This window comes from Mus musculus, chromosome 2, assembly GCF_000001635.26.
Source record: "Mus musculus strain C57BL/6J chromosome 2, GRCm38.p6 C57BL/6J".
In the NCBI taxonomy this organism is placed as follows: Eukaryota; Metazoa; Chordata; class Mammalia; order Rodentia; family Muridae; genus Mus; species Mus musculus.
In genome coordinates, this window is record NC_000068.7 from 27,413,706 (window position 1) to 27,432,227 (window position 18,522).

Sequence of the window (18,522 nt, forward strand, 5' to 3'; positions counted from 1 at the left end):
ACCCCCCACCTTCCCCACCCCCACCATTCTCAGAACCCATTCACTGAGAGGCCCATTCATGTCTGTGTGCCGCCTGGGTACCTAACTTTCAACAAAGGCAGTGGCTGGCCTCTCCCAACAGAAAGACCAGCTTCTCATTCACTAGCATCAATAGGGTAGACAGTTTATCGAGCAAAATGAGGTTCATGGGGCCCTGAGCAGACACACCACCAAAACAACCAGGGGCCATGAATGACTCTTCCCAGCCTTGAGACCCAGATCACACTGGCCGGCAGGACGCACAGTCCTCAGTGACTCAGTCCCACCCAGCCAGCGCCCACACACCCTCACTCCTAGGAAGCCCACTGCACAGAGCAGCCAAGCCTTAGTGCACATGTGAGTGAGATGTGTGTGTGTGTGTACACATAGGCAAGGCTGTGCATACACACAGCCAGGGTTTACCACTCCCCACCCTCTCCTTACAAGTCATTCTTAGCACCTGCTAAACAAACAGTCCTGAAGCCTGCCAGCCCTGCCACCCGACTCTGCACCGCATCTCAAACGCTCATGTTCCCAAAAATGCCAGGACAGGTCTGGGCTCCAGGGTGGGATACAAGAATATTACATCATCAACTAATCTTGGAAAAAACCGAGATCCACCCAAAGAGCCACGTCATTATTAAAAGCAGCCACTGCTAGAGTCTGCCCCAGACGGCTGCAGCTAGAGAGGCGCTGCCTCACTCCTACAGGAACGTGCCCCACCTCTAAGAGCAGCTGAAGAGGGGACTTGTCAACCAGAGCACGAAGCACAGAGCTGAAGAGTCACTGGCAGGGCAGGGCGGCTCGCCACAAGAGTAATTACACACACCATACAGCAGCTGAGGGGAAAGGCAAGCAAGTTCACCCGACATCCTCATCTTCCTCCTATCTGCCTAGGAAGCACGTGGGAACAACAACAAAAAAAAAGATCCCTTTACACAAGCCTGAAGCACAGGGTCACAGAGCTGCAGCCACCGGGATACCCTCCTCCATCACATATGCGGAGTCTGGCCCTGGCTCCTCAGGCTGGGAAGTGGGCACCTATCTCTGTCCCTGACAGCTCGGGGAGGAGCATCGGGTAGCAGGTGCCAAGCTGAAGACAGATAGAAGAGACCAGTGTTAAGGGGACGCTGCCTTCTGGAGACTGAGGGCGGAAATCTTAAGGAATCTCAGGCAGCTCCACCACCTCACCACCTCAGCAGAGGTGCAGACCCAGTGGGAGAAGGAAAGCCTGAGAAAAGCAAGAAGGGCCAGGCACTGTGGCATATGCAAGTAATCCCAGTACTTGGGAAGTAGAGGCAGGAGGATCAGGAGTTCAAGGTCACCCTCAGCAATATAGCGAGCTAACGAGCAGGCTGGGCTATGAGACGGTCTCAAATAAACAGAGAGCAAAACTAATTAAAGAGTGTGAAAGGTGAGAGTGGGTGAACCACCCTGCCATGGAGGCAACGAATAAACTGAGCTTGGAGAGGAACAGCAACTTACCAGTCTCCACGGCTGCCCTGCCCAAACTGTCTTCCTGTGTGTGTGCTCTGGGGTGAAAACAAGCAATGGCAAGTCACTTCAGGGTGGAGACAGGCACCCTGGGCCATCGTGGAGAGCCATGTATCCACCACCTATAGGTGCAAAGAGGCCAGATCCAAGCAACTGTGCCCCTCCTGTCCCTGCTGCTAAATAAACAAAGTAAGGACCAGGAAGGGGCACTGATAGGGAGAAGGGAGTGGAGGGGAGTGAGGGACGTGGGAAAAGAAGGAAGGTGGGTCTCAGAACAGGGTTGAATGAACATAAGGGACCAGAACCTTCCACCCACCACAACAGGGTGGGGCTGGGGGACACATGTCATGTGGTAGACAACACATGTCCAGCTGCCCTTACACCAGAAGACGTGACGCAATGGTCTTGGGCTGATCACCATCTTACACAGTTAAGAGATAGGGGCCTGTGCTCTTACATGACCACAAACCTCTGCATCTCACTGAGGCCAGAAAACAAGGCAGCGACGTGAGCCTCAGACCTCTGGGGTGCAGGTGCCTGCAGGAATAAGGCTCTGGGATTAGAAAGGGGGGCCCCTAAGTCAAAAATTCTTGAAGCAGTAGCGTTCCAGCGGTGGCCCAACACCATGCATCTCTTCTCCTTAGCCAACAAAGGAAGCCCTATGTCACACTCAGCACAGGCCCACGCCACCTGCATGTGCCTGGCTGTGCGCTCCAGTGTGTATGACAACAGTGACAATCAGAAAAGCCTCACTGCTTTTAAAAGGGAGATGACCTATGAAGGGAGGGCAGGAGAGGCACAGAGATAGAAACGACATCTGTGATGCCCAGGGAGTACAGGGTTCTGGTCCTGGAAGACCACGCCCAACTCCTACCTCAGAACCCTCCAGATGCAGCCACCGAAGGGCTTGATGTAATTAATACATGACCCCAAATGCAGCAACACTTTGAAAGGTCATCTAATGAAAGAAGATAAACAAGCAACCGGACCCACCCTGCACAGACGGCAAAGGGCTGAGGGGACTCGGACGGAGCAAGCTCTGTGATCCTGGAAACGCCAAGGCTAAAGAAATATCAGAAGAAAAGGGGACCAAACAACTGTGCCCGCCCCAAACCAAAAGCACAGAAAAGCAGCTAGGAGGGGCATTTATGGCTTCAGGTTTGAGTTGGCTCCAGGGCTGGCGCAGGCCCCATAAAAATTCTTTTAATCCTTCCTTATACAAACTCTATAAAGCATAGCAAACACACACAGACCACAGGTCACCGTTTGTAGCTGAGTCTGTCCTTGTGAAACTGTCACTGGCTGGCTTCAGGAAATCTCAGTCAGATCTGGCCCCAGGTCAAGCAAGCCTGGGCACAGACCTGTCACCTCTTCGACACTGTGGGGATTGCTATTCTTGTTTATCTTTTGGAGCCAAAAGCCAAAGATGGCGACAACCACAGGATACTACTATGCAGTCAGGAGGCCCCTGGGTGCCCAGGGGAAATCACAGGCTGAGGGTGAGCTCAGCCTTGCTGGTGCAGGGGGGTGACTAATGCCAAACAAGAGGTTCTGAGCTGACTCTGTTCTGTTGGGCCTGTTAGCAGCTGGATGATGGCAAGAATCTCAGCTCCAACTCTGCAAGGGGTGTAGGGTTACCCTATCCACAAAGCCCTTCTCAAAGTTCCGGTATTGTCCTTGTGAGCTTTGACTTCTTTCCTCTGCTACCTCAATCAGTCCTTAACCAAATTCTATCTTGTGGCTCTTTAAAAGTCCCCTGAGAAAGCTGGGCAAAGGTGGCACACGCCTTTAATCCAAGCATTGGGGAGGCAGAGGCAGGCGGATTTCTGAGTTCGAGGCCAGCCTGGTCTACAAAGTGAGTTCCAGGACAGCCAGGGCTACACAGAGAAACCCTGTCTCGAAAAAGGAAAAAGTTCCCTGAGAAAGTAAGGCCCAAGACCAACAGCCAAGAAGACATAAGATCTGCAAGAGATGGTTAAGTAGGATTCAGACTTAGGCTAAGAGGGACCAGGGCTCTGATGGTATGTCAATCACACCCTGCCCAAGCGCCTGAGGCCAGAACCAGGATGAAGCCAGTGGGTCCCCAGTGGTCTGCATAGGTCACTTTTGTGTGAGTGGGTGGGGTCTAGGATCCCAGCCCTGGGGGTGGGGGCGGGGGGGCGGGGGACTGTGGACCGACCACACTCCACAAAGGATGTTAACAGGTGGGAGGAGTGCACAGGAGAAAGGAGAAAAGGCAGAAAAGGAGCCATAGCTGTTCTTGACAGACAGGCACCCAGTGAAGGCAGGAAGCACCTTACTTAAGCTGCCTGTTTGTTAGTGCAGCTACTGAAATAAATTGGAAACAAGAACACGGAAAGCAAGGGGACCACCATCACCTGGCCAAGAAACCACCCTGAAGATCCTATGGGTAAGTGCCAGTCCCGGGCTCCTGCCAGCTTGCTTCTCTAATTATCAGGTCAACACACAAAGCTATCTCTGTAACACAATGACCTATGGTGGATGCTTTGTAAATAAGGTTGAGTCCCCTCCCCATCATCTGGAAACAGGTGAAGGATGGGCCAGGAAGCCATGTAGCCACAACAGGGCCAGCTAGGCCATGCCTAAGGCCACCTTCGATTCAGTTACTGGCTCCTGGCATCCCACTTCCCAGCAGCCTAAGGACCCTGCCAAATGCCTGCCTGCCCTGGCTGGTGAGAAGTCTGGGCCCCAACACAGCGAGTGAGCAGTAGGGCCTCAGCTGAGTCCTTATCTCTCCCTCCCCTCATGCATTAATAAGGCCAGAGTCACAGCTCAGTGCCCGGATGGTCAGGAAATAAATGCTCCCTAGAGGGTTAGAGAGATGGCTCACCAGGTTAAGAACACTGGCTGCTCTTGCAGAAGACACGGATTCAGTCCCTAGGTACAACTCTGAAGACACAAAGGTGGTATACGTCCATCTTCTGCCTGTGCAGTCTGGACGTGCCCAAGACGCAACAGAGAGGGCAGAAGGTTCTTTCAGTCACCTCAGACTTCTGAGTTGTTAGCTACCCAGTTCACCCAGGGACACGAGACCAGAGGAGCTTCCTCCTCAGGCCAGTGGGAATGACAAACAGGGCCTGACCTGCCAAGGGCTAGGGGACAGGAGAGGAAGGTGGCTGCCCCATGCAGCACGGATCTGGAGTAAGCAGCACAAGGGTGGGCAGGGCATGCAGCCTCCTGAGGCAGCCAGGCCTGCAGCATCCTGAGGCGGCCAGGCCTGCTTCCTGGCATACATCTCCCACAAAACTGTCCTGAGAGCCTGGGGTGGGGGTGTGGAGAGACAGGGACTATCATCCTATTTCAAGTAAGGAAACTATGTGCAAAGGACCCTCACCAGCCTGGCTTCCACATCTAGGACACTTGACTGAGGGCACTAAGTGACCGAGATCATCAAGGAAGTATGAGAAAAATAGGTCAGCAGTTTGCTCTTGTCCAGCACTTCCTGTTAGACAAGCTTGTCAAGGGTTTTTTGGCAAAGAGCAGACAGGGGCGAACCAGTATGGGGAGAGGGGGAACCAAGAGCCCTTCTCAAAGATCAGAGCCTGGGAAAGCACTGGAGCAGGAGGCGGGGAGGGGAGGCTGAGGAGCAATCGCAGGGCAATGACCAGGAAGTAGGAAGCAACTGGAGGCAGCCAGAGGCTGAGTTAGAGCACCAGGTGCCAGACAGAAAAACAAGGACACCTCCCACCCCGTTAGCATCAGCACAAGGTTGGAAAGTCAGCTGGGTGCAGGAAACTGCCAGGACAGTATCTTAGTTAGGTTGGTACTGCTGAGATAACACACCACAACGAAAGCTAACTTGGGAAGTCAGGGGTTTCTTTGGTTATACAAAGCCCCTCATCAGTGGAAGCCAAGGCAGGAAGCCAAGGGCAGGAACTGAGAGCAAAGCTGAGATGCTCCCCTTGGCTTGCTCAGCCTGCTTCCTCATACACCCCAGGACCACCTGCCCAGTCATGGCACTGTCCACGGCAGGACAACTGGGCCCATCACACTCCAATCATTAATCAAGAAAAAAATGTCCTACAGACTTGCCCACAGGCAATCTGATGGAGGCATTTCCTCCTCTTCTTTCTCCTCCTCCTCCTCCCCCTCCTCCTCCTTCTCCTCCTCCTCCTCTAGCTTGGGTTAAGTTGACAAGGAGGAGGAATAGGAGGAGGGAAGAGAAGAGGGATGACCTGAAACAGGATTCAACAGACCCTAGCACTGGCAGTTAGGTCCACATGTACAAATGCTGATCTTCCATATCTCAGCCCCTGGGTTTTATATGACCACAGCTGCTATTTGCCTGACCCCAGAACTCTGTGTGCATTAGTCAAGTCTTCTACTACTAAGCTATACTATAGTCTTAGCCCCCATACTCTATCTTTTTCTATTCTTTTTTTTTTTCTTGGTTTTTCAAGACAGGGTTTAAAGGCATGTGCCACCACGGCCCCTATACTCTATCTTAATACAGAGCCTCTATAAGTTTCCAGGCCAGCTTTGAAATTGTGGTTCTCCTGCCTCACTATTCAAATAACTGATATGTCAAGCCTGTGCTGCCAGACTGGACTCCTTCTACGGTGTCTGTCTATACAGCTTGCTTTGCACATCCTACAAACCAAACCAAGGAATGTAGGAGTGGGGGGAGGGGGGGGAGTGCTGCTGCTGCTGCTGAAGATGGAGCCCAGGGCCTGGCAAATGCCACCAAGCTACATCCTCAGTTCCCAAGCAAGGTTATATTTTAATGATTGGAATAAACACATTATAAAACACAGAATTCTGTCTCAATAACTGCATCATACTGGAGCACAGCCTCGCTCTTGGTTCAGAAAAGAGCTACAGCTGCCCTTCCTGCTGGGAGGGCAGAGTTGGGGGTGCGGGTGGGGGTGCTGGAACAGAGGTCACCTGGCTCATGATGCCCAAAATACTCTGAGCTAACTCTTGACAGCAAACACTGATTACCTAATTCCAGAAGAAAGCTAAAGGGCCCACAAGGCGTATGGGAGAAAAGGTGTTTTCAAGGAATCTGAGAAAGGAGGCCTGAGGAGGGGGACAGGACTGAGGAGACCTTGTTCTTCATCTACTTAACATAGATAACACATCAGACACCAGCCGCACCACGCATCAGTCTTCACTATCTCTGTTCCAAGCTTGTCTGTCCCCTGGACACAGAGACAAAAGGTACAGGCCAGATGACAAATGCTTTATCATGAGTGTCCTCAAAAGAGGGCTCAGGGAGGTTAGAGAGATGGCTGGAGGTGGGGAGGGGCACACATACTTTTAATCCCAGCACTCAGGAGGCAGAGGCAGGCAGATCTCTTGAATTTAACATCAGCTGGGTCTACAGGGTGAGTTCCAGGACAGCCAGGGCTGCACAGAGCAACCCTGTCACACGAAAACAAAAGACACGGCTCCATGGTTAAGACCATTGCTGCTGTTCGCTTGCTGACACAAAGATGTCTCAGTACACATACTGTGGTACTCACGCCTACATGCACACCAGGTACACACATAATAATAAATAAACTTTTCCCATGAGTGGTGGCACACACCTTTAATCCCAGCACATGGGAGGCAGAGGCAGGTGGATTTCTGAGTTCGAGTTCAAGGCCAGCCTGGTCTACAGAGTGAGTTCCAGGACAGCCAGGGCTATACAGAGAAACACTGTCTCGAAAAACCAAGAAAAAAGAAACCCTGTCACAAAAAAAAAAACAAAAAACAAAAAGAATGAATAAATCTAAAGATTTTTTTATTATTATTATCTGCGTGTGCGTGTTCATGAATGAAACTACCTGCAGAGCCAACAAAGGGCGACCGATCAATCCCTGGGAGCTATGGTAGTAAACCTTGTGAGGCACCCAGCATGGATGCTAGAATTCAACCTCAGGTCAGTCTAAGAACAGTAAGAGCTCTTAGCCATAGAACCAGCTCTCTGGTCCTGTGCAAATCTAGATGTAACTCAGCACTGGCTGCATTCACATACACAGGCCACAAATAAACATAGAATGTGTGCGCACACACACACACATGCATGCTTTCACATGCATTTCCCCAGGTAAGCACTAAGAGCTTCCTGGAGTCCTGAGCACACCCCTCCTCATCCTGGCCTCGACCTACCCCTCTCCTACCAAGGAACTGCATCCACTGAAGCAGGGGCCAGCTCCCGAGCTAGGACAAAGGAACACACACACAGACGAGCCTAGAACATCTTGTGCCAGCTAGTCAGCGATGCTCCCAGAATGCCTGGGAGTGTGCCAGAGATATACAGACGCCAACCTGGACCAGTTCCCACTGTCGCCCGAGACAATGTGAGCACCGAGGTAAATAATGGTTGTAGCAGATTAGAATAAAACAGGAAACATAACCCACGCTGGGGGGTGGGGGAGAGAAAAAGAAGTGGAGAGAGGATAAAAGGAGAGAGGGAGGGGAGGGAGAGGAGAAATAGGATTTACCTTGTCTCAAGGGCAGCTCCCTGAAACCTAAGTTCCCCAATGATCAAGCAGTTAAATTCCACATCCCCAGTGGACACTCGATGGATGCTGAGCTTCGCATCCAGCCACCCGCTCGGATCCCAGGGAACCGGTAGCACAGCAGGATGCCACACTCCGCCTGCCTCTGGCGCAGGGGCACAGCCTGAGTCTAATCCTGAGGCATCCGTCAGCTGAACTCAAATCCAAGGAGCCGGGACCTTGGCCAAGAGGAGCAAAGACTGTGACTTCTGAGGAGAGGCCTCGGGCAGAGAGGAGCAGCTGAAGCTCCCAGGTCACCTTTGCTGGAAAGGACACTTAACTGGGACACCTGAGTGTCTTGCTGCACATTTGTTTGTAATGAACGCACTGGGCACCAAGGGCATGGAGTACCAAGTTCCTGCTACCACTCAGAGGTCCACACAAAAGTGTAAACAACTTGGCCATGAGTTGGAGCCATTTTCAAATTGAAAAACTGCCCAGCCCGAGACTGGAAAGATGGCTCCCTGGTTAAGCAGCACTTGCTGGTTTTTCAGAGGACCCAAGTTTGGTTCCCAGCACCCACATCAAGCAGCTCACAATTGGCTGTAACCCTAGCTCCAGGGGATCAAATAGTCTGTTCTGACTCCAGGGTATCTGTACTTCTATTCACACACACACACACACACACACACACACACACACACATCTTTTTACCACTGCCTGGCTTCCCTGAGAATCAGCTTTGCTTTCTCTGCTTCCCAAACCCCATGTCTTGAACCCCAGCCTCTCCGACAGACACTTAAGGAGCTGGGTACCCATCCAGTGGCTTCCTTCTCAATCAAAAACCATTTCGCCCACTGGCTGCCCTTGCTTGCGGATGCTTCATGAGAACATTGGCAACGTGCTCCACTCCCCTCCTGCTCCTCCCCAGCCTGTAATATGGACACAGGCAAAGGAATTATTCCTTGAACACAGGTAAAAGGAAAGATTTGCTCTGCACAGGAAACCAGGCTGAAGGGAACCAGAGAGGATGTAGTCCTGCCTGGAGATGCTCACATCCTTAAGGACCCACAACCACTGCTGGGCTGGATGAATGATCTAAATCCCCCAGGGCCTGAGTCCAGGCGAGCGGGCAGTAAGTGGTGTTCACGAGAAAAGTGTTGAAAGCATAGCACTAGAAATGTATAGTTGAGCAGTGTTAGCCCAAAACGAGACTCAGGACAGAAGAGAGCAATCAGAGGAAGCGTCCTAGAGAAGGAAGAGGCCCCAAACCAGCTGCCAACGAACCAGGCTGGAAGGTAGTTGGAAAGTAAGCATGTGGTGGGCACAAGAGGAGAAACCATGGGGAGAAGGAGACAAAAAGTACCAGGCCAGGTTAGGGGAGAGGGGGAACATGGAGGTCTCACGAAGGCAAACCCTGGTGATCCAGGGATGCAGAGATCTACGCTGCGCTGCTGCAGCGGACAGACCATTGGTGTCCTAAAGAGAGAAGGCCACCAGATTGTTATGAGCATGACAGAGCCAAGTGAACGAGACCCCTCCTTAAGAGGCCTCCCCAGAGCAAACGTAGAATGTCAGCTGGCACGGTACCGTTTGGAACTCTTAACTGTAGCCACTTCAACTCCATAGGTCCCTTCTTAGGATCAATAATTAGTGAGTATACCTAATTAGCTTAATTAAACCCAGAGAGGCTTCCAGGCATTGGAGTACAAGGTACATCCTATCCTGCCCACTCAAGAGGGCACAACAAAGCAGGCAGCCAGTATCTCTCCATGACCATCAGGACCCAGCAGATGCCTAATAAATGCCTATTGCCAGGCCTGGTAGAGTGGTACATTCTTTTCATTTCAGCACTTGGGAGGTAGAGACAGGCAGGTCTCTGAGAATTCCGGGTCAGCTTGGCCTATGTAGCAAGTTCTATCCAGTCAGCGTTACAGTCAGACTCTATCCCAAAACATTTTTTTCCATTATACTCCCCTAGAACCAATAGCCCAGCTGAGATAACTCAAGATGGGAGGGGACCTCTGAGTCCTGAAGGCTTACCAGGAAGCCATGTGGCCTTCGAGGATCAGGGGACACCAGAGGCCAGTGAGCTGGACATGTTCTGGCACATGACAAATAGGGAGAAAGAAAATGGTCTCTTGTTCCTTGCCAAATGGCCCGGCTGACTCCTCATAAAGGATCCAGATGTCCCGGGGAAGCAGGCATGTTCCTGCTATCACCCCAGAAAGCCCACACGCAGGTCCCAGCGGAAGCCTAAAGCCCTAAGCAAGTCTGCAAGGCAGCGGAGGCAAGTCCTTCCAATTCACCATGTCTTTAGAAAGATGTCCATACACAAGCTACTTTAAGCCACTTACAGCCTGGGTGACCTGGGCCACATCTAGGGCACATCTGTGGAACTCTCTAAGCTTTAACTGTTGTCTACAGATCAGAAGTGACACACCACTCCACAAATTGTGCCTAGCCCAAGGCCCCCCCAAGAAAAGAGCAGTTTTGATTCCTTCTGTGTTCCAGTCACCACAAACTAAGGTGACACCACCTTCTCCCCCTTATTAGAAATGTGAGCTTCCTGTGGCAAAGAGCAAGCACCTAGAGAGAAAAGAAATCTCTCCCCAGACCCTGCACAGCCAGCTCTGGTAACAACCATTGCTTCTTTCCTTATGAATATACACATAGGGCCGTGAGGTTCAGTGAGCACCTGCTTTGTAGAGACCAAGGGACAGAAAAGCCTACACAAGATGACAAGCGAGAAGAGAACCCAGACCTTGGTGTCAGTGATCCCCAGCTGGTAAAGCCTGGAAGTTCCCAGGTCCCAAGGGTTGAACCCTGAAACCTGCCCAAGCCAGCACCCTTCATCCCATCCAGACCAAACAACAGAGACCTCCCAATATCCCTGCCAATCAGCCTCTCTCTCTTAACCCCACCTCACCCACAATCCCAGGTCAGACTCAAGCCTCCAGGCCCAACAACAGAACCTGCCAGAAGCAAGCCATTCATAAGCAAGCCTCCAGTTCAGTGAAGGCCCATAGGGAGAAGGGGAATCAAGACCCAGCTATGTGTAGGACTTGCCCTCTTCCCTTTCTCTAGCCTTGAAAGGGGTTAAAAACACCGCAGTCTCCCAGCCCCAACTTTGGGGAGAAGGGTCACACCTCCAGGTCTGTGAAAGTCCTCCCTATAGCTGGGCATGGTGGCAAACGCCTTTAATCCCAGCACTCGGGAGGTAGAGGATTTCTGAGTTGAGACCAGCCTGGTCTACAGAGTGAGTTCCAGGACAGCCAGGGCTACACAGAGAAACCCTGTCTCGAAAAATCAAAAAAAAAAAAAAAAAAAAAAAAAAAAGAAAGAAAGAAAAAGTTCTCCCTACAGCAACCATTTAAGTGTGCTACTTGGGCACACTCAGATCTTGCAGGACTCCAGATGCAAGACAGACCCTGAAATCTCCCTCTCTGGCTCTCTGGGCTGCTGGGGTACTGGTATCAAGCAGGAGGACAACCCTCTCTCTTTCCCTCCAGGGGCTCTCCTTTGTCAAACAGGAATCGGCTGGCCTCATCTCTATGGAAAGGCAGACACAGCCAAAGGGCTTTAGGGGGAGGGGTGAAACCCGCCAGAATATTAGGATTAGTGACTCTCGGAGTCATCGCGTTTCCCACAGTCCTAGAAGAGAATTCCCGGCGTCCACTAGGAGTTTCGAAGTGGGCGGGTCGCACCTGGACAGTACCCGGCTGAACTAGAGCTGCCTAACTCTTCTCTCCACCTCCCAGATCCCTTTAAAGAGCGACCCCCGAAGGGCGGGCCACATGCCTCGAATTTGCTTAACTCTCGGCCAAGTTCCCTTCAAGGGGCCAAGAAAAGCAGCTTCAGCCAGCAGAGCGGACATTTTCCTGCCCTGCCCTGCCCTGCCCTGCGGCCAAACGCGTGTCTTGGCCTCCACAAAGGCCACACTGGAGCGACCACCGAAGTGGGGGCAATGAGAAGGCGAAGAAGACTCCAACCCAGAGGCTATCCAGGAAGGCCCCCGAGGCAGCTGGTCCTGGGCTGGGGTCCGGGAGGAGGCGCAGGCCAGAGAGGGGGCGGCGCCCGGCCCTCCCGCTCCCTCCGGCCGTAGCACCCCACCCGGCCCGGCCCCTCCGCCGAGCTGCGGGTAACAGTAGCCACCACTCCACCTCATCCTTCAACGGCTCCAACTCAACCTCCATGGGCTCCGGTCGTCTGGCACGCAGCCGGGGACGTGACCCCCAGCGTGGCACGCACCCGGTTGGAAGGGACACTCGGGGACCCGGGCCTAGACGCAACACTGCAGTGCTGGGCGTTACACCGAGGCTGGAGTCGCCCTCCACCAGGCAGCCGTAGACTGGGGAGCCGGCGCACACAAACCGTTCCCGCGGCGGTGGTAGCGCGCCCTAGACTGGGGGACTTTAGCCAACTTCGCGCCTTCGGGGACCGCCGCTCTCTAGAGCGGGAAGAGGAGACCGGGATGTGACCTGCTCTGCACTGACCCCTGAGCCAGAAGCTCCGGCCAGAGAACCTGGGCCTCCCGCGGCCCACGCTCCAGTCAATGCGCCCCTCAGATCGCACACCCGAGTCCCTCCTGCAGTGCCGGGACCCTCACCTGGGACATCTGCGGCCGGAAGTTGATGTCCTTAAGGTCGATGGAACCGGGGGAGAGGTTGTGCAGCAGCTGGCACAGAAGGACGCCGTCGCGCAGCGCCTGCGCCAGGTCGAAGACCACCGCCGAGGGCCACACGACGCGGTGGTTGGGCGGCAGGACCTTGCAGTCGATGAGCCAGCGGCCGCATTGCCGCCACTGCTCCATGGCGCCCGCGGCGCCTGTGCGCTCGCCGCTGCGGCCGCTGGCCAGCTGGCTCAGGGTAGCGCTCCGGCCAAAGTGCGGTGACCGCGGGGCATCCCGCCCGCCCGCGCGGGGCTCGGCCGCCGGGGCGGGGCTTCGCGCAGGCGGCCCCGGGTCCCCGCTGCGCGGCCGCACGGCCCTCCTCTTCCTCCTCCTCCTCTTCGGGCTACTAGCCGGCCGCCGCTCCCGCCCACGTGCGGCCAACCGGCGCTCGCGGGGCAGCGTGCGGGGTCCCTCTTTCACACACACAAGTCCGCTCGTGCTCCGGCCGGGGCTCCACGCCTCCTGCAGTCGCAGCGCTTCTCGATCCGCCCCTCTGGGCGCCGCATTCTGAGCTCCGGGCGCCCCGCTTCGGCCACCGCTCCTGCCCCACCCGAGACAAAGGCGCAGCGGGTCGCTCGCTCCCTGCGTCCGGCGCCTGAGCTGCTCGCTCCACCGTCGCTTTGTTCGCCGGGCCCGCGGGCTCTACGCCACTCGCGGGGCACTGGGACTCCGAGGCTCCGCGGCTCCTAGGCGCTGGGGGTGCAGGGGGCGCGGCCACGGCCGGGCGGGGCCGGGGGCGGAGCTGGCACCTTCACCCGGCACCTCCCCGGAGACCCAAGCACCGCCTCCAACCCGTCCTCCCACTTCCTGCCCCTGGGCCGCCAGCGAAAGTTGAGGAAGGCGGGGCTCCTGAGCAGGCTCCCCGCCCACGACTTTCCCTAGGTGCACGTGGAGGCTGGAGGTCTTTCTTGCGGTGCGATGAGGCCGCCGCACGGCAGAAGAGACTAGAAGATGACCGCGGTAACGCTGGGTGCCCTTGCAGGGTCTTTCGGCAAAGATAGACCCCAGAACGCGAACCAGGCTGGCCTACACACCCTACGCCCCTATGGCCTCTTCCAGTCCTCTGTCCTTGCCAGGGTCCGCAAGACACTCCGCCTCCACAATAACGGAGAGAGGGGGAAAAAAATCCTTCACTTTCAGCCCCCTTGATTGTCTAGTGGGAGGTGCTGGAGAGATAGACCGTGTTGTGTCCTGAGGACATTGTGACAGTGGGAGGGACTTCAAAAGCATAAATAACTGATTTTTGTGATTAAAATTAATTTGCTCTGGACAGTATCAGGAGCTGTGGGTTCTTGGTAAAGAAGAAGGGAACCCCACAAAGCCAAGTCTTCTATGAGACTGGTGTCATGAAAGGGAGCTAGAAGAGAGGAAAGTGACCAGTTTCCAAGAGCCGAGCTTTTGTGGGCGGTGTTCTGTCAGCCCCTGCCTCTCTCAGTTTACCTGGGCCAGGGAAGGATGACAGATCTGTCCCCTGCACCCAGGGAAGTCCCTCCCAGAAAGGCCTCTCTCTGCAGGAAGTCCCATCACCTGCCCCACCTAAGGAGGAAGCATGAACCCTAATCCTAGAGATCCGGCAGAGAAGCCAGGTAGAGCCTTCAGCCCCTCTACTTCACCTCTGAATAGCTTCAGGGGAAGGACCTCCTGCGGACTGGGGGTTAAATCGTCCAAAGCACAGGGCTACAGGCAGACCCTCCAGCATCTCCCTAAGAGTCATTCAACACCCTGCACCAAAGGGAGGAAAAAGAAAGAAGGAAAGAAAGGAGATTGCAAAGCTGAAAGCAAAGCACCCTGCTAAATGCTGCTGCATTCATGCCTTGGCGTGTGTACCCAGGGAGCTCTCTCACAGAAAAGAGGCCTCTGTGCTCCCAGCACTCCAGCCTTCCTGCCTCATCAGAAGCTAAGACCAGGTCTAGGACAAACGAATTTTGCCATCCAATCAAGCGTTCGTCTGCTGCCCCCTGGTGGTCTTGAGGGCAATGGCATCAGCTGACAGCCTAGATGCTACAAAAGAGGGGTCTGTCTGTCTTTGAGGGGCTGTAGTGCAGAGCATATAGTGGAGTTAGCATGTCAGTCCTCCAAGTCAGAAGATCCAGGCCTCCTGGCACCAGCAGAACTCTCTGGTACCCAATTCCTTATCTGGCTAGTGGGGACATCACTCATCTCGGAAATAATAGAAAGGATGAATGAAGAAAAGCTGGGTGGGAAGTATTCCAGGTGTCTGTTGTGCATGTGTAGGTCAGAGTTCACGAGCTCAAAACAAACATGCGGAGGACTGGTAAAGGGGATCTTTCTCCTCACCCATTCTCTCAGCCCAGAACTGTTCACCAGGATTGCCCTCTGGAAGTGTCCAAGAGAAGTGTACCTCCCCACTTTGGTCATGAGCACCACTGAAAGCCACTTGTGCTGAATACCAGAGCTCTGCAGTGAACTGAGCAGACGAAACCCTGAGGTAGGAACTGTCAACCCCAGCCACATGTCTGGGATGTGGGAAGTGGGCCACCAACTAACCATGCACGAGGCTTCAGAGAAGAATGCCCCTGGAAAGGGGTAGCAGGTCTCCTGGGAGCTCTTACGGGATAGGGGCAAGCATGGCTATGGAGAGCCAGGCCTCGTCCAGAGGCAGTTCTACATCATAACGGAACTAAACATCTCTGTCTTCCCAGTCATGAGCTGGTCAGCTACAGCGTATTCTTTTATGGACTCTGATGTTAACTCCCCACTTCTAATTTGCCAGCAAGTTTCAGATTCTGAGCACTGCCAGCTCTGCCACCACCAAGGTCTATGTTCCTCCCCTTGGGTTCCTCAGCAGCCCGCTTCTACCTTGCCTTTCAGTCTGCCCTCCACAGCCAGCAAGGACCGAACCAAATCTAGATGCAACCCTGTCACTCTGTGACAGCACAAAACAAGCCCTTTGTGGTACTCAGCTCTCTAAAGATAAAATCTTTAGGCCTAGGGCTCTTTAAAAGAACACTGTTTGACAAGCATGAGGCCCCATCTCTAGCCCTTACAGCAGCGATTCTCAACCTGTGGGTCTGGACCCCTTGGGGCTAGGTTGCCTAAGACCATTCAAAGACACGGATATTTACATCATGAATCATAACAGTAACAAAAATTAGTTTTGATGTAACATAATATAATTGCAGTGAAAAATAATGTTATGGTTAGAGGTCACCACAACATGAGGTTGTGTTCAATACAGTTGTATTAAAGGGTCACAGCAAGCCGGGTGTGGTGGCGCACTCCTTTAATCCCAGCACTCGGGAGGTAGAGGCAGGCGGATTTCTGAGTTCGAGGCCAGCCTGGTCTACAAAGTGAGTTCCAGGACAGCCAGGGCTACACAGAGAAACCCTGTCTCGAAAAAACAAAAAGAAAAAAGAGAAAGAAAGAAAAGAAAAGAAACAAAGGGTCACAGCATTAAGAAGGTTGAGAACCACTGTCTTAAAGGAAAGGAAAAAGGAAAAAAAAAATGGCAGAATCTCTGCCGTGCAAACCCCCTATGACACAGCTTCCTTCTCTGGCTGCATCTTCTATGCCGCTCCTAGTTTTTTGCACTTCCAGTTTATCTGCCTAGAATTCTTCTACCAGAGAGAGACTTGACCAAGACTCTGGCTAGCAGAAAATGGATTTGAACTAGGTTCTCAACATGGAGTCCATTTTCCCATTGCTCCCAGCAGAGCTGTTTGTTTTTACTCCAGGCTGACCTGACCGTAAGGCTTAGGTGTCAGCAGGAGAGAAATCACAGAACACAACCTGTCTCTGCCCTCCAGGGCTCCTGCAGTGTCCCAACGACCCCCACGGTGAAACACTGGTCACCTGGCAACGCCAGGACAGGTCTCTGACCAGATCGCAAGTACCTCTGAGCACACAGCTGCCTCAGAGAAAGCATCTACAGACACTGGACTGTCCCAGAAACTGAGGGCCTCCCCTCCAGACCAGTCATTTTGACTCTTGGTTCATGTGTCCCCAACAAACACCCAGACACATTGCATGCTCTCTGTGCTTTTCATCAAAAAGGCCACCATCGAAGGTCTCTCGCTCACAGGGTCCAGCAAGGCTTCGAATTCAAAGGAATACCAGCATTGGCCTTCCTTTTCTCTACCACCTGGTCTACAGCCCTGAACCTTTTTTTACATCTTTTTACTGGTCCCTCAATCCATCTACCTGGCCCTTTGGATACTTAGCCTCTGATCTACTTAGTCCTTCATTCCCCTGCTCAGCCCTCCCGTGTCCCTTCCCTCTGTCTTTCCTTTCACATGGCTCAGGCCAGCCTCCCACCTGTCCATCACTACCTGCCCCACTCCTACCCACCCACTTATTACCTGCATCCACCCACGCAACCTACCAACTGGACCATACTGACTGCGCCCTGGCTTCCTTTCCGGAGAAGGGGAAGTGGATGTTTTGGTGGAGTGAGGGATTTCTTCTCACATCCAACCCACATGAACACACATTTTGCAAATTCCATTTGGAGCTCCATCAGGCAAATTCAGCTGTCACAATTTCCCAGGAAATTATAGGTGTAGGGAAAGACCATCTGGCCCGCCCTAGAGACGGAGCACGCCTTGCCTTGCTGGGTGATGGGTGTGGGCGCTCTTGCTTTTCCTTTGAAAAGACAAAATGGAGACTTTTCACTGCTTGTTGCTTCAAATTCAAATTTAAGCCAAAGGCCACAGTCTAGAGACTGACCACTTCACTGAGGTCTCTGAAATCTTGCTGTGACACAGTCGTGACTTGGGCACCTGCCGATGACTGTGCAAACCTGAGGACAGCTCCCCTGAGACCTGTCCTGAGGCTTTAGAGGCTTCTGAGAAGACCCTATCAGAGAGCACTGGGGCCAGGACACTGTTCAGCTCTCCGCATGAGGCTTAGAGGCAGAGTTGGGGTGGCTCTGATTTCCACAGGAGCCCTCATCACAAAGCCACAAGCCACCCGGATACTAGGTAAATGGAGCTGGTCCAGTTGCACCCCCTTTGGCTGCATATGAATAACAAGCACTAAGCATGTTTCCAGACAGGCTCAGCGGACCACGGTGGCTGCTGGAAATGTTGGCTCTTAGTAAAATGAAGTTGATACCCACAGTGTGACGAGCACAGCTGTGAAAAACCTGTCATGCTGCTTCCCACCCTCATCAGAGCCTGAAACCTTTCTTCCAACCCAGAGGACACTGGGTCCTTCCACTCACCTCCAGCCATGTCACCTCAAAGACGCACAGCCAAAGGAATGTGCCAACCCCACCTGCTCCAATACCTCCCTAATAGGACACAAACAAGTGTCCCAACCAGTATTTGTCACCCAAGAAGAGATTTGCATCCCTTAAATGTAGCCCCCAACCTCTACCCACCTACTGCTCTGGCAAGCCCCCTTTTTTCAAACAAAGTTGTTGGTTTTTTTTTGTTTTTTGGGGTTTTATTTTATAAATGTGCATTGGTGTTTTCTCTGCATGTGTGTTTGAAGGGACCAGATCCCCTGAAATTGGCACTCCAGACAGTTTATGTGGGTGGTGGGATTTGAACCCAGGTCCTCTGCAAGACCAGCCAGCACTCTTAAGCTCTGAGTCATCTCTGCAGCCCCTCTGTCAGTTACCTTTGAATTTGCTTTGGATATACTTATCATAGACACTTCATATAGCTGCAGTCACACCACTTGTGGCCTTTAGTGCCTGTTTGTTTGTTTGTTTGTTTGTTTGTTTGTTTTTCACCTTGACTATAGCTGGGGTTTGTTTCTGGACTCACATTCTTCACTCTGTACAGTCTTTGTCCCATTCTATGGCTGACCAGCAAGCAATTCATTTGTGAGTCTTAATGACACATAGTTTAATCCAGCATGTCTGAGACTGTCATCCTGATGTCTAATCAGCATTACAACTAATTAAAAAGGCTTTACATCCTT

At 53.0% G+C, this 18,522-nt stretch overlaps 1 protein-coding gene across 5 annotated transcripts in view; it reads right to left on the reverse strand.

The window, feature by feature from the left end:
* The window catches only part of Vav2 (vav 2 oncogene), a 165,505-nt gene extending 151,602 nt beyond the window's left edge, over positions 1 to 13,903 (reverse strand). For 3 of the 5 annotated variants that reach the window (XM_006497858.3, XM_006497856.2, XM_006497854.2), the window contains exon 1: positions 12,571 to 13,902. In XM_006497858.3, the coding sequence (XP_006497921.1) occupies positions 12,571 to 12,774 (204 nt within the window). In that variant the 5' untranslated portion in view covers positions 12,775 to 13,902. Of the gene's footprint in view, positions 1 to 12,570 lie in introns of all 5 variants that reach the window. The other 2 variants (NR_133905.1, NM_009500.2) reach the window with 1 other exon arrangement.
* Between the last annotated feature and the right edge of the window lie 4,619 nt (positions 13,904 to 18,522).